Source organism: Phacochoerus africanus, chromosome 11 (assembly GCF_016906955.1).
Source record: "Phacochoerus africanus isolate WHEZ1 chromosome 11, ROS_Pafr_v1, whole genome shotgun sequence".
Lineage (NCBI taxonomy): Eukaryota > Metazoa > Chordata > Mammalia > Artiodactyla > Suidae > Phacochoerus > Phacochoerus africanus.
Window position 1 is genome coordinate 35,949,097 of NC_062554.1, and position 15,590 is coordinate 35,964,686.

The following is a 15,590-nucleotide window of genomic DNA, read 5'->3' on the forward strand; positions in this document are numbered from 1 at the left end:
AGAAGAAACTTTGGGACATTAGACCCTATAGGAAAAATTTTGCTATTCTATATTTTTGGTATATCAAGAGGAGGTAAAGCCGCTTCAGACCTCAAAAACACTATAAAAGGACTATTGGAGAACTGCATGTTCAGCATTACCTAATTTCCTCATAAATCTCTTGCCTTTTAATCAGCTAAGTGGCTATCTGCTGAATTTCCCTGATTTATTGGTATCTTTTGAGGGCTGAGGATATGCCTAGATACTAAGTGATTAAATGTGGATGGAAATGGCACATCACCATAATAATGATAGAAAAGAGAATCGTGGACTAGGCATACAGAAAACCTCACACAGATGCAGGATCCAGAGCCGCAGAGAAAACTGCACCATCAAGCTAGTTTTTATAGGAAAATCTTCCCAGTTAGTCTCACTGGAGATGCATTTACATTCATTAGCTCGGCAGTTCCCCAGGAACCACGGCCCCCTCAGAACTTACTGTTTCAAGAAGCAGTGGCAACTTCAAGCTGCTGCTAAACTGAAAGGAATCCTGGATACTGTTTTCACTTTAGCCACCAAACTGTGGGACCTGCAAAGGATATTTTGAACTTTCCTGAGACCTGCATTCTTCAACTGTTAACCAAAGGCAATACCTGCTAAGGACAGTCATCATAATACCCTCTTTTAAAAAAAACCCTTTGATTTAACATAATATCATGGAGGCAATATAAAATGAAAGATTATTGTTTCTGATACAGGTCTTTTTTATAGTTGTTAGAGCGCCACCTGCTGGAAGTACCAAAATTACAGCTTCTCCGAGACAATAGTATCATAAAAGTGAGAAAATTTAACTTGTCCACAAAAAGGAATCTCGATTCGAAACACAAATAGTGAAAATGGCACCAGCAGAGCCTCTCTTCTTATGGTATTACCACAGTCCAATCGCACACTTTATTACCTCTACACAACAGGAGGGAGAAATATAGCAATTCTGTTACACTATTCAGCAGGATCTTTTTAAGGGCATGAATATTTACATAAAATACTGAAAAATCAATATTGTTCTAATAGGCTGAGAAAGAATTTATAGGAGGTTATCAACTTAAGAGTGTGTTGTTTCAAGGCTTGTGTGTAGGCCAGATGTTTGAAAACACATCTTCCATGAAAGTGGTATTTTTCAGTCTGGTTAAAACACCAGTTTTCAACTTCCTTAAACCAGGGCGCGAGGCTTGGATTTGTTATTTCGTTGCTGAATGTCATTCATAACATTGCTTCACTGGAACAGTGAATTCTGAGTTTAATTTGGGATGCCCAGACTGGAACTTCTCTGCCCCTTCCCAAAGGGAGCAAGCAAGGGGGAAACGCCAGAGTTAAGGCTGAGGGGTATAAAAGGGCAGAGCAGGGTAGGATAACACTCCTTACATACAGGTGTCTGCGTAAAAGGCCTTACTTTTTAGTTCAAGCTCCCCTTAAATGTTCTGAACCGGGGCCAAAGACAAAGTCCACTTAATAATCATTCAAGAAATGAGACGACCAAAGGACCAGAAAGATGCTAAACGCTGCTGACCTGGAAAAGATCAATCCTTCATGAAGAGAGGCAGGTAAATAGCAAGCACTTCAATTTACTAAGTGCTCCAAGAAAGATGCAAACAAGCAAGGGCCCTGGGAACTTAGGAGGACCCACCCCGAATGGTCTAAGAAGGTTTACAGTAGAGATGACATTTGAGCTCAGTCTTGACATACATGTGAGATGTTGTCATCTGAGAGTCTCTATGTCAACACTATCCCTATATATACAGTTTTATTAATAAGCCAGATATTTTATGAAATAATCAGGGTATTAAGCAAACTGCAAGTCTTCCCAAAAAAAGCCAAACTCTTTTTTTTTTTTTGTCTTTTTTAGGGCCGCACCCTCAGCATATGGAGGAGGTTCCCAGGCGAGGGGCCAAATCAGAGCTGCAGCCGCTGGCCTAAGCCACAGCCACACCAGATCCGAGCTGTGTCTTCAACCTACACCACAGCTCACAGCAACGCCAGATTCTTAACCCACTGAGCAAGGCCAGGATCAAACATGCATCCTCGTGGATGCTAGTCAGATTAGTTTCCACTGAGCTACGATAGGAACTCCAAGGTCAAATATTTTAACATAACCTTTTCCACTCACTGACAGTTGTTAATGCTAAGGTGTAAAAACCAAACAGCAGTTTTAACTGGCTGCAGGAAATAAAAAGCTATTTAATTAAAACACTTAAAAAAAAACCCTATGAAGGTAATTCAAAAATTTTTAGTGTTTATTCTGGCAAATGATCTGGGAGCTCACTGATTTCCCCTCCATTCTGGCATGGCCCCAAATAGATAGGGTTGCTTTACCTTAAGAAGACATGATTTTGAAAAGCTGCATATGAAGAATTCTTAACTATATTAAGTCATTTAAAATCCACAAGGGAGGAGTTCCCATAGTGGCTCAGTGGGTTAAGAACTTGACATAATGTCTGTGAGTATGTGGGTTTGATTCCTAACCTCATTCAGTGGGTTAAGGATCTGTTGTTGCTGAACACTGTGTGTAGCAGGTGTGACTTGGATCCGATGTTGCTGTGGCTATGGCATAGGCTGGCAGCTGCAGCTCCAATTTGACCCCTAGCCAAGGGACTTCCATACACTGCAGGTGCAGCCCTAAAAAGAAAAAAAAAAAAATCCACAAGGGGAACTGGGTAATCAAAGAAACCACACAGTAAGTATATTTCTATGAAATCAAAAATTTTTAATAATATGAACACTTACCCTCGATTCCTTTATTATATTTTTACCCCCCCCAAAATTTACATAGAGCATTTGTGTGAAGTGGCACACTGCTTGGTAGTTGATATCATAATGATGCTTCCTGTTAACTTTGTTTTGAAGAAGTCTCATAAAAATCTCATGGCACATTATTTGCTAAGATTAGTGTAGTAACAATTGGGAGAAGGATCCGCTGTGCTGCTTCTATGGTTCTACACTTGTATCTCAGGATTTCTCCAGTGCTGCACCCTCCATCTTCCTGATGTACGCAATCAGTCACCAGACCTCGTCTAGCCCATGAGACAATCACTGCCTCAGCAGGACAGAACTCAGATGCCTCCAACTGAGCAAACCTAATCCCAAACCATCCTGGGCTGCTCTTCCCCTCCCCGACCAACCAGCCTACCTGGACAGCCTGCTTTCAGGCCCTGTCCTGAGGCTGCCTCACACCTGAGTATCCACCCCATCCTGCTTTCCCATCGTGTGCCTCTGAGACCCCAGTGTGGGCCTCACACCTTGTCTCCCTGACATTAATACACATTGGTCCCTAAACACACAAAAACACAGTCCTTGCCTTAGCTTCTGCTCTACTTTGGTACTTCTACCTTTGATACATTGATTTGTATTCCTTCATAAAATCTAACCACTAGAGCCAATCCAGTGCTCCAGAGTGTTCACTCTGCATCTGATCATTTTCCAAGTGTCCCCTCAGCAGGCAACAGGCTCTGCTTTATTCAGGTGATAGCTCCCGGCTTCCCAGAAAGCCGCAGTACATGTGTGTGCCTTCTTCTCCAGCTACAAGGCCACGGAGTGGGTCTCCGGGAGGTTCTCCTCAAGCTTCAGGCCCAGGTTGTCGATCCCGATGCTGGTGACTGGCGGTGGCACGCTGCTTTCAGCCGGCTCTGCCATGCGCGTCGGCGTGGAACAGTACAGAATGAACCCCACCATGATGACAGCGAAGGACAGGATGTAGAGTCCCGAGAACTAGGGGGAGAAAACAGGTTGTGGACGGCGCTCGCTCACAGACACACCTTTGCTGTGGCCTTTCATCAACTGTGCTTGGAGGGCTACCTTCTCATAATCGTTTTTCTGAAAGCTGCCCAAGGAGATGCTCATGACCAAATGGTTCCGTGTGTGCTGGTGACTGTGTGAGCTCTGCCAACATCACCCCGCACATCAGCCAACTGGATTCTTGGCTCTCTAGGAACTGGCCTTCTGCCTTTCTCGGTGATAATCCAACTGCACCCCACCTTGCCACCAGTCCACTTCCTTAGTGGAGAGACTAAAGGGTCAGCAAGTGACCATGAGAGCCTGGATTCAGACCCAGGCATATCTTACAGTACTGCGATGAAACAGAGGAACATAAGACCTATGATAAAATGTGTGTGTACAGATGTGACAACTTCTCAACAATTCATATGTGCTATTCCAGCAAAACTCATTTAGTTAAAATGTAATAAATTACCTTGTCTCTGTGGGCAAGTGTTAAATAGTAAACTTTATGATGGAATGAGCAGATTTAGATATTTAGAGCTGGAAAGACATCATGTTGCAGGTAAGTCTGAAGCCCGAGAGGTGAGTGGTGTAAGGTCCAGTGGGATAACCAGGGGAATGGAGCCGTGCAAGAGGGTCTCCTATGCTCTCTGTCCCCAGAAGGACCATGATAGCCAGAGCCCATTCTGATAGACACGCCAAGAGGATGCATGGGATTCCTGGGGACTCTCCCCAGCCTGCTCTCAGGACGGAAAACAACCACCCAGGGCAAAATGCACTGAAGACAGAACACTAATTCACAGCATGTTTTTACTGAAAATGATATCTCGACATACCCCAAAGTTTAAATAAATAATATTATGTGCTCTGTGTATTTAACTGTATTTGAATTGAGGATCCATACAAAAGTTCAAGTATTAAAGAAATTAATATTTGTTTTCAACAGCACAGAAAATAAAACACAGAAAAAGAGTAGCTAGACTGATCAAGAATGGTGCAGTAAAAATTAGGGTAAGTATGTAGCATAATTAATATGCATAATTAAATGCCCAGGATCATTCTTTTTTTATGGGAACAAGCAAATTCAATTTATGAGTGACCCTGCTAACCTGACTTTAAAATTAAGAACAGGAGAGTTCCCGTCATAGTGTAGTGGTTAACGAATCCGACCAGGAACCATGAGGTTGTGGGTTTGATCCCTGCCCTTGCTTAGTGGGTTAACGATCCGGCATTGCTGTGAGCTGTGGTGTAGGTTGCAGACGCGGCTCGGATCCCGAGTTGCTGTGGCTCTGGCGTAGGCCAGCAGCTACAGCTCCGATTCGACCCCTAGCCTGGGAACCTCCATATGCCATGGGAGCGGCCCAAAGAAATAGCAAAAAGACAAAAAAATAAATAAATAAATAAATAAATAAATAAAAATAAAATAAATTAAGAATAGGGAATGCAGAGTTCCCACCATGGCTTAGTAGAAACAAATCTGACTAGTAACCACGAGGATGCAAGTTTGATCCCTGGCTTCACTCAATGGGTTAAGGATCCCAGCATTGCCATGAGCTGTGGCACAGGCTGGCAGCTACAGCTCCAATTGGACCCCTAGCCTAGGAACTTCCATGTGCTGTGGATATGGCCCTAAAAAGACTAAAAAAAAATTAAAGAAAAAGAATAGGCATGCTATTTATTCAAGACAATAAATATTTTTACATTTACTTAGATTTCATACTATGCCCAATGCAAAGAGTTCTTAATAAGGTGATGACAGAGAAAAACAGCAAGAAAACAGAATGGATTGGAGAAGGAGAAGAGAAAAAAGATGAGAGAGAGAGAAGAAAAAGCCAGATCACCCCCACAGGTAGAAGGAAAAACTAAATAGGTTTTGAAATGAGTATTAAGTAGATGGCTGGTCATCTCCAGCCATGGGCTTCTATGGCTCACCATTGGCTTCAACATGTTAATGTTTCACAAATGCTCAATTACTTCTTTTGTGTATGTGTGTCACTTTAGGGCCGCATTTGCAGCACATGGGGGTTCCCAGGCTAGGGGTCGAAATGAAGCTATAGCTGCAGGCCTATGCCACAGCCACAGCCACAGCCACGCCAGATCCGAGCTATGTCTGTGACCTACACCACAGCTCACAGCAACACTGGCTCCTTAACCCACTGAGTGAGGCCAGGGATCGAACCTGAGTTCTCATAGATACTAGTCAGATTCCTTACTGCTGAGCCATGATGGGAACTCCTAGAGTACCCTAACTTTTAAAAGTCAGTATCAGGAAAGTCATTCAGGTTCTCCTATAGCATATTTGCTGTTACCTGTGGGGAAACCTAGGTAACTTATTTAAAACATATCCTGTTTGGTTTGGTAGTTTTAAATGTTTCTAAGAAAAAGTATCTTGTTCCTCTTATGAAGGCAGGTGATTAGATGGAAGCACCTTTATTAGAAGAGAGAGACTCTGAGGGAGTAAGGTAATAAGTCTCCTGAATTAGAGGCTCTTACTTTTTCTCTTTTTTTAAAATTCTACCCTTTGTGTCTGGATCTATACAGGAAGCTTCTTGTGGCTACTCTGGTCAGCAAGTATTTACTCAAGATCAATCCAGAGAAGGCTGACACCAATGAATGTAGAAATTTGTAAAGCTGTTTTTCAACTGTTTCAAAATATCAGAGCCAAGGTTATTTTAGGTACTACAATATTTTAAATTGGCGGCTTAGGAGTTCCCATTGTGGCTCTGTGGTTAAAGAACCCACTAGTATCCATAAGGACTGGAGTTCGATCCCTGGCCTTGCTCAATGGGTTAAGGATACGACATTGCCATGAGCTGTGGTGTAGGTTGCAGATGCAGCTGGGATCTGGCATTCTGTGGGTGTGGCCTAGGCCAGCGGCTAGAGTTCCGATTCAACACCTAGCTTGGGAATCTCCATATACCACAGGTGCGGCCCTAAAAAGACAAAAAAATAAAGTAAAATTGGTGGCTTATGATTCTGTTTTTAAAAACTACTTCTAAAATTCCAGGTATCTTCTTTGTGCTCTGAATGATTTCCCACCTCTGAAGATCACAGCAGATCTTCTCTTTGCTCTACAAGTCTTGAAATAGCCTTTCACAAAAACCATAAAATCTGATCTGAGTTAAGAGTGAGTAAGCCACTAGACACGCAGGAACAAGACACGTAAAGAAAAACAACTGCAAAGGAATTTAAAGTTTTCATGTCCCACTTTTGAGAATAGTGTAAAAATCATGTGGCCAAAAATGACACATGAAAAACCTTTTTCATATTAAAGAGCAGTTAAAGAGCAAATGTCTACACTAAGGGAGCTGACAATAGGTAGTTAAGTGTACTCTCCCTTTGAAGCTTTTCTTTCTGTAACCTTACTTCCTTCCATGGACATTATCTTACTTGTGAGTGAAAAGTAAAGTTAAGCTACTAAAGCTATCTCAATATGTTTAGTTCAAAAAAAAAACTCTCAGGCTTTCTTCGGTATCAACTGGCCTCAAATGCAGAATAAACCACCATCGTCCCCTAGTGGTGGCCATGTGAAATGCAAGAACAACACCACTGAACAGCTAACTCACTGTAAAAGCTCACTTTGTAGTCCTTGGTGACTGTTCTCAAAAAAAAAAAAAAAGAAGAAGTCTAGGCTTGTCAGGATCACTTCTCTGATTCACTTTGACATCTGTTATTTTTTAATGGTGCCACCAAAAGCTATAAATACCTCTTCAGTCTTGGTTCAGGAATACCTTAACCGACAAGTTCCTGTTAACACATAACCTTGCAAGGCAAAATGGTTTATTCTTTTTAAGCAGAAATTTCTGTGAACACACTGAAATAGGCATTGTGAGTTCATGGCCAATTCCTGGGAATAGTGTAATTCAGTGCCAAGCAATTTCTGCCCAGATACAAATTTTATGAGGATAAAGAAATATAGTTGCAATCCCCAACTAAAATTAAAATTATCAAGCAACAGCTGACATTCTGTTTGTTCAAATGACTGTAATAGCAGGCAGGTTGAGAAGTTTTATACTAAGGAAAGATGAATTTCTAAAGCAGTAGTTCTCAAAGCAAGAGTCTTTTTGTTTTTTTTTTTTAAGTCTTTTTAGGGCCCCACCTGCAGCATATGGAGGTTCCCAGGCTAGGGGTCAAAGTGGAGCTATAGCTGCCAGCCACAGCCACAGCCACAGCCATGTCAGATCCAAGCTGTGTTTGCGACCTACACCACAGCTCACGGCAACACTGGATCCTTAACCCAGGAATCAAACCCGAAACCTCATGGTTCCTAGTCGGATTCGTTTCCGCTATGCCACGATGGGAACTCCTCAAAGCAAGACACTTATTAACACAAAGAACCTATGCCTGCAGTGAGTGTCCAAAGAATTCTTGCCAAGAAGATGAGGTGGTTTCATTTGGGGAGCTAAAACCTAAAAGAAACCTGTTGCCTATTTTGGACCACACAGGTGTTCTTATTTCAACAAGATCTATTTGCTTACCTTATAGCCAAACAGGAAGAGTCCAAAGAAAAGACTATAGAGGTCAGCTGTCAGGATGCCCAGGTTGACAGAAGTGGCACTAGTGACTTTAATCACCAGTGGCATGAAGCTGTACAGGCAAAACATACAGAGGGCAAATGCTACAAACAGTAGAGCTGTGGGGAAAAAATGGAATGTCTAATGTTATAGGATGAAATCAAAAGACAAAGATGCTTTTAAGGCTTGGCTGACATGTAAAATACCTTGATCCTTTAGCATACTATCCACAAAGTCCCTTCTTAATAGGAAGCATTGCAAATGAGACATACAAAACTCTCAGGAAAAAAATAATAACAAGATGTGATATAGATGGAGAACTTAAAAAATCCAGCAGAGTGTTAGATGGTCAAGGCCATAGAATCTTGCTTATGGTGCAGTCAACAGCTCTTATCACCCCATGCCATACACCTGCCCAGGACAGAGAGATGCCCATGATTAAAGGTCAATAAAAGAAGAATCAGAATCAAGAAAAATAACTCACTACCCTTTGTTTATCTGGTTGGTTGGTTGGATGTAACTTTGTGATTGAATTCAGGATAAAGTGTGTTTAGGGCATCAAAGACAGATATTAGGCCCATTATATTTTGCTTATCTCATTAAATTCAATGCTCTTAAGATGGCACAATATAACGATCTTCTTCGGGACAGAGCTAGTCATGTGGATGCTGACTACTTACAGCAGTATCTCTGCTTTGCAACCACTTCTCCAACCTCACAACACACACACACACACACACACACACACACACACACAATCTAAGTTATTTACTTGAATTAAATCATCCATGCATGGTAAATGAACTTCAATGAAACTTCATGTACTACTTCTTTCCTCTCATCCTTAAATAAGGTTCAAATCTTTCCTAACTGTCCCACCAGTGTTTTCTCTCTTCTATGTTATTATCTGTGCAGATGCCTATGGTTATCAGATGAGAGTAGCAATGGGAGGTGGTAAAGACTATACACCCTCAGATTATTCAGGTTAATACTTCACAAATCACATCAAGCAGACAATCTTCACACGAAGTCCAAGGACTCAAGATACAGACTTGTTAAAAGCTAGAGTGACCAAAGGTTCAGAATTCCTAGTAAAGAAAGGCTATTCCTGAAGGTAAAGATTAAAGATTAACGTTTATGAAGGTTCATTTACAAGTTTGTCAGAGAAAACTCTGGGTAAACCACTACAGCTCTCTGTGCACTGAATTCCTCCGTACATTTACAAAAATGCCTAAATAGAATGATTAAAATAAGTATTTATTTCTTAGTGTGTGTCAGGGGAAAGACTAAAAGGAATTATTTGTACATACATACCAATTTTCCAGTCCCAGTGAATGCTGGCAATATCCTTATATTCCACAATCAATCTATGATTGAAACAAGAGATCACAGAGAGAACTTTATACTAATTTTCACTATTTTATAAGCAATTAAGTTGCTTCAAGCTTTACGTTAGCTAAGGCAATAAATTATGTGGACTTTGAGTTTTTCTTAGAGTATAACGATGGTTTTAAATTTAAATGACAAAGAATAAAACCAAAGGAGTTCATAAACACATGTTTGACAGCCTTAGAAGCACTCTTCGGTATCATCAGCTAGTGGAGGAAAACATGACACTATGTGCTCCTTTTGGATAGGAAGTTAATATTTCCAGAAATAATTGAAAAAGAAAGTCGTCACTGGTAATATAAAGTCTACCACATTAGAAGCAGGAATCTTAAGCATCACACATGTACAAGAAAATGAGGCATAACTCTTGATACTTCAACAATCTTCATCTTCTTTTCGTCTTTTTTTTTTTTTTTTTTCTATTTCTTGGGCCGCTCCTGCGGCATACGGAGGTTCCCAGGCTAGGGGTCGAATCGGAGCTGTAGCTGCCAGCCTACACCAGAGCCACAGCAACTCAGGACCCGAGCTGCGTCTGCAACCTATACCAAAGCTCTCAGCAACGCCGGATCGTTAACCCACTGAGCAAGGGCAGGGACCGAACCCGCAACCTAGTCGGATTTGTTAACCACTGCGCCACGACGGGAACTCCCAATCTTCACCTTCTAATAGATATTTAGCAAGTTACTAATTTCAAATGTGAATCTGGGCCACATAAACAATGAATATTATTAACTGGAAAGTGATCATCTATGACATATGGCTTATTTTGTTTTTAAGGAAAAGCTTAGACTCTTACAGCTGTATGCCACTGATAATTGTTCCAAACAAGCCCACCATTCCTAAAAACTCCTGTCGGCTCAGCTTCTTCACGATGTATTCTTCACACACATTAGAAACTGCATAGAGGGAGGCCCCAAGAAGGACCAAGACGTCACCAATCAGCACATCACTACCTACAGGGAGATAAGCCACAAAAGGGAACACATTGTCACTAAGAAAACTCTCCAGCTGGCTTCCAGGAATATATCTGGCTCATATTCATTTAAATAAGACTTTACAGAAGGAGAAACCCTGACTTTTAGAAGTTTAAAGACTCTTGCTCCTCTCACTTTCTCAGCACAATTTTGCTATGATTTTTCTTTTTCTTTTTTTCTTTTTTACGGCCGCACCTGCAGCAAATGGAAGTTCCCAGGCTAGGGGTGGCATTGGAGCTGCAGCTGCCGGTCTACACCACAGCCATAGCAACACCAGATCTGAGCTGTGTCTGCAACCTACACCACAGGTCACAGCAACACCAGATCCTTAACCCACCGAGCGAGGCCAGGGACTGAACCCAAGTCCTCACAGAGACATAATCAGGTCCTCAACCTGCTGAGCCACAACAGAGCTCCGAATTTTCTTATACTGATTCCTCAGGAGACTAAAAGACTGAAGATGGTAATACATTTCATAATGTAAGGCCTCAGAAAATGATTCCATGACATAAGAAACTAATAGAATTTACTGATAGGAATTCATTGAAAACTATAGGAAAGGATGCTAGGTAAACAAGGTAATTTTCTCAGAGTTCCTGTTGTGGCTCAGTGGTTAATGAATCTGACTAGGAACCATGAGGTTGCGGGTTCAATCCCTGGCCTTGCTCAGTGGGTTAAGGATCCAGCGTTGCTGTGGCTCTGGCATAGGCTGGCAGCTACAGCTCCGATTGGACCCCTAGCCTGGGAACTTCCATACGTCGTGGGAACAGCCCTAGAAAATGCAAAAAGACAAAAAAAAAAGGTGCTTTTCTCAAAAGAGACACTGAAGTCACTTACAGGTTGGGTGAATTCACAGACCTTACTTAGATTTTATACTATCAATTATCTGAACTTTGACATAAAGAATATCAAAATGTTCCCATGTACAATTGACTGAAAAAGAGGTCAGTCATTTAGTGAACACAAAGTTTCCTTTTTGATAAAAACAAAACCCCAAGAATCTACAGTGGGTTTTCCAGTAACTAATCTAAATTAATGGGCCAAAAGAAGATCACTGCAAATACATAAGGGAACTTCTCTCTCATGACATAGAACAAACTATTTAGTGAACAAAAAGCAGCAAAGACTGTGGGCAGGTAGGAACATGAGGACTGCTTTGTGGAAGTGGTTATAGCACCAGAGCAAGCAAATCTAAAAATAAAAATCTAAGATCAGGACCTGTTTTCTGCCTTTTACTATATCTTTGCAAAATAAAAGTGAAGACATAAACAAAACTTTTTCTGTGACTGAACCAGAAACAAGTAACACAAGTCTTACCTGAATTGTCTTCTCTCCCTGCTAATATGTCTGCACCAACCATAGTTCCTACGCCCAACAGACAGACAGCCACAGCGATGAAGTGGATCACTCTGTATCTTGCATAAAGAATAAACCACGAGAGAGCCATCAACACAGGAATCCCAAAGCAATCCAAAAGCTGCATGGAAGGAGAAACAAACAATTTAAAACATCTCCCATTAGCTAAAAGGTATGTAATTAAGTAATAACAAGAGTCAAGTGTTTATTGAGCATTTATTATTGCCAACCCTGTAATAAATGCTTTACCTGGAAAAACTCATTTAATCCTCACATCAACTCTGTGAGATTGGAAATGCAATCTCCACTCTATGCAAAGGAAAACAAAGGCACAGAGAAGTTAAGCGAGTTACCCAAAATAAGAGTTAGCAGTAGGGAAGCAAGTTAATGAACCCAGGAATTCTGCCTGACAGCCCATGCAGTTTATCTGTACACTCCCACCTATGTTTATCCTCAAGTCTGGTGGTTGTGCTCCCACTCACTCAGTCAACAGTTAAGTAGGTGTCATGTGAGAGACACCATGAGAGGAGCAGGAATGTACAGAACAAGACAGACATGAGCCCTGCCCTCAGGTATATTCACAAGGCCAGACAGACACATAGGAATCACACAAGCAGATATGTCATTGCAACTGAGCTAAGAGCTACAAAAAAGTATAGGTTATTATGCGAAAGCAAACAGACACCATCTTCCTGACAGTGTTCAACCCCACAGGGTAAGACAGATACTTGCATAAGCAAATGCTCTCGCTCATCTTCATTGTAAGTTCCTGCATCACCTGTTGATCTTGAGCCCAGAAAATACTTGCTAGACCCCTGATGTTGCCAGTGAAAGGCAGGCGGATTAGGAGTGCCAAAATTCTAGCAAATCCAAATCTTTGTAAGATAAAGGAAAAATACAGATTTCATTCCCCCACTTCTTAAAGCCACAAATTTTGTAAATTGCATTCAAGGATAAAATATATTTCTTTTACTAATAATGTTCCTGAAACTGCTTTTTTATTTGTTCATCCTGTTTTGTTTTGTTTTTTCAACTTTGTCCCTAATTTGCTCCATATCTATTTAGACTTGGACAAGGCAGGCCCCTAAATCTGCAGCAGCCTGTTTGATCCTGTCCACAGTTGTTTATTGACTGCCTTTCATTGCCATGTCACGTAGAGGAATGGGCATTTTGCCTCGTGTTATTTATTCCAGAGGCAGAACTCTAATCTCTTAAGTGCTTTATTGAGCCTGCCTGAATAACAAACCATTAAAAAAGGCAAATGGTAATAGCTTGTCCTGGAAGACACCAAAAGAATCCAGCCAGAATGAAGTAACAAAGTCGAAACTACATTCCTTAAACCAAAGAAGTAGAAAAGGTCACTCTAAAAACTATCACTGGAGTTCCCGTCGTGGCGCAGTGGTTAACGAATCTGACTAGGAACCATGAGGTTGCGGGTTTGGTCCCTGCCCTTGCTCAGTGGGTTAACGATCCGGCGTTGCCGTGAGCTGTGGTGTAGGTTGCAGATGCGGCTCGGATCCCGCGTGGCTGTGGCTCTGGCGTAGGCCAGTGGCTACCGCTCCGCTTCAACCCCTAGCCTGGGAACCTCCATATGCCGCGGGAGCGGCCCAAGAAATAGCAACAACAACAACAACAATAACAAAGACAAAAGACAAAAAAATAAAAATAAAAATAAAAATAAAAATAAAATAAAATAAAAAATAAAAGCTATCACAGTAGACTCCCTGTCCTTAAACTGTGTCTTAAAATCAAACCTAAATCCGCTCTATTTTTAACAATTTTTGGTGGGCCAGGTAAGGGAGGCACCTACATCATGGTAAGAGCTTCCCAAGGCCTCAGGCCCCAGTCCTGCTGCTGACCAGCTGTGTGATCGCCAGCCAGTCACCCTCTGAGTCAAAAGCTGAACTAAGACATCAGACCGAATGATCTCACAGGGACCTTCCCACTCTAAAGTTCAGGACTTCTCATCTGAGATCTATCACCTTCGGTCATCTACCTACCTTGAATCTTTCCAAAATGTATTCTTGGTGACAGATACCTTCTGTTTGATGCTTTTACTTCCAAAGAGCCTCCCTATTTAATTGAATCGTTAAAAATTATTGTACAGTCACAGTAAGTAAGGTAGCAAGTAAGACCTGGAGTGAGGGGGAGGCATGAGTATGAACATGAGTTAGACTTTATTAGAGATACAGTGGAGTATAAAAGAGGAAGTGAAACTGAATTAGGCTTTAGAGAAGGGGTTGGGGGAAGGGGGAAGGGAGAAGGGCTTTGAACAGGGTGCATTCTAGAAAGAATAGAGGAACATACACGAGAGAGGAACCAGCTATGGGTAGGGAAGGTGTAGATGTGGCAATGAAGTGGGAAAAGACAAGAGTAGAAACCTAGGCCACTAATGTCAATGGCCACATCATGAACTACTCCATTACTGTTTGCAGTTACAGAATCTTTGAAGAAATCCTTAAGAAGGAGGTTCAAGAGTTCCCGTTGTGGTTCAGTGGGTTAAGAATCCAACAGTTCCCTGAGGATGAGTGTTCAATCCCTGGCCTTGCTCAGTGGGTTAAGGATCCTGTGTTGCCACAAACTGTGGTGTAGATCACAGATGCAGTTCATATCCAGCGTTACTATATCTGTGGCCATAGGTGAGCAGCTACAGCTCCAATTCGACCCCTAGCTGGGAACTTCCATATGCCGCAGGTGCAGCCCGAAAAAAATTAAAATTAAAATTAAAAATAAATAAACATCCACCCTTTCATATTATCCAGGCCAGAGATTTATTCAAGGAAAGAATCATCTTGAAGGAGCTTAGTGACAGGCACTCTACATTTTATAATAGGGCTTGTTAGGACCATAAGTACATAACTTTCGACAACCAAAAGCTTAGGCTTTTTTAGAGGCTAGGATGAAAGAAATTGTTTGAGATTAGTATAAGGCATGAACTTCATTCACAAAAACCCAACTATAACTGTTTTGTTTAGCTGTGATTAGATCGTACACCAAGTCAAAACATCTAATAATCATTAAGGATCAATGTTTCTGAAAATTGTAATCGAATAAGGTAAACTAGAAAAATGCCATTTTCTCTATACTTAGACCCTTATTATTCGTTGCCAAAAATACACAATATTATTTGTGATGAACTTCATCTTCTAGGTGACTCCTGATTTTAATTTTTATGAAATTCTCAGCTTTTCACATGTCTCCTATGATGTCTGTCTTAACAAACATTTCCTATCTTGGCTTTTTAACCAATGCCAGTCAAAAACCAAGAGATTTGTTAAGGACAATCCTTAATACCTTACACAACTCAACAGCAAAAAACCCAACAACCCAATCAAAAAAATGGGCAAAAGACCTGAATAGACATTTCTCTAAGAATATATACAGATGGCCAACAATTACAGGAAAAAAACACTCAACATCACAGATTATAAGAGAAATGCAAATCAAAACCACTATGAGGTACAACCTTACACCTGTCAGAATGGCTATCACTAACAAGTCAACAAATAACAAATGCTGGAGAGGGTGTGGACAAAAGGGTATACTCTTACACTGTTGGTGGGAATGTAAATTGGTACAACCACTATGGAAGTACCTCAGAAAACAA

The 15,590-nt window shown here is 41.2% G+C and overlaps 1 protein-coding gene across 2 annotated transcripts in view; it reads right to left on the reverse strand.

The window, feature by feature from the left end:
- Positions 1-2,751: 2,751 nt before the first annotated feature.
- Positions 2,752-15,590, reverse strand: part of SLC35F2 (solute carrier family 35 member F2) — a 53,466-nt gene continuing 40,627 nt past the window's right edge. For both annotated transcript variants that reach the window (XM_047753453.1, XM_047753454.1), the window contains exons 4-8: positions 11,945-12,104; positions 10,450-10,606; positions 9,579-9,631; positions 8,229-8,383; positions 2,752-3,741 (exon numbers count right to left, since the gene is read on the reverse strand). In XM_047753453.1, coding sequence (XP_047609409.1) covers positions 3,553-3,741; positions 8,229-8,383; positions 9,579-9,631; positions 10,450-10,606; positions 11,945-12,104 — 714 coding nt within the window. In that variant the 3' untranslated portion in view covers positions 2,752-3,552. The remainder of the gene's footprint in view (positions 3,742-8,228; positions 8,384-9,578; positions 9,632-10,449; positions 10,607-11,944; positions 12,105-15,590) is intronic.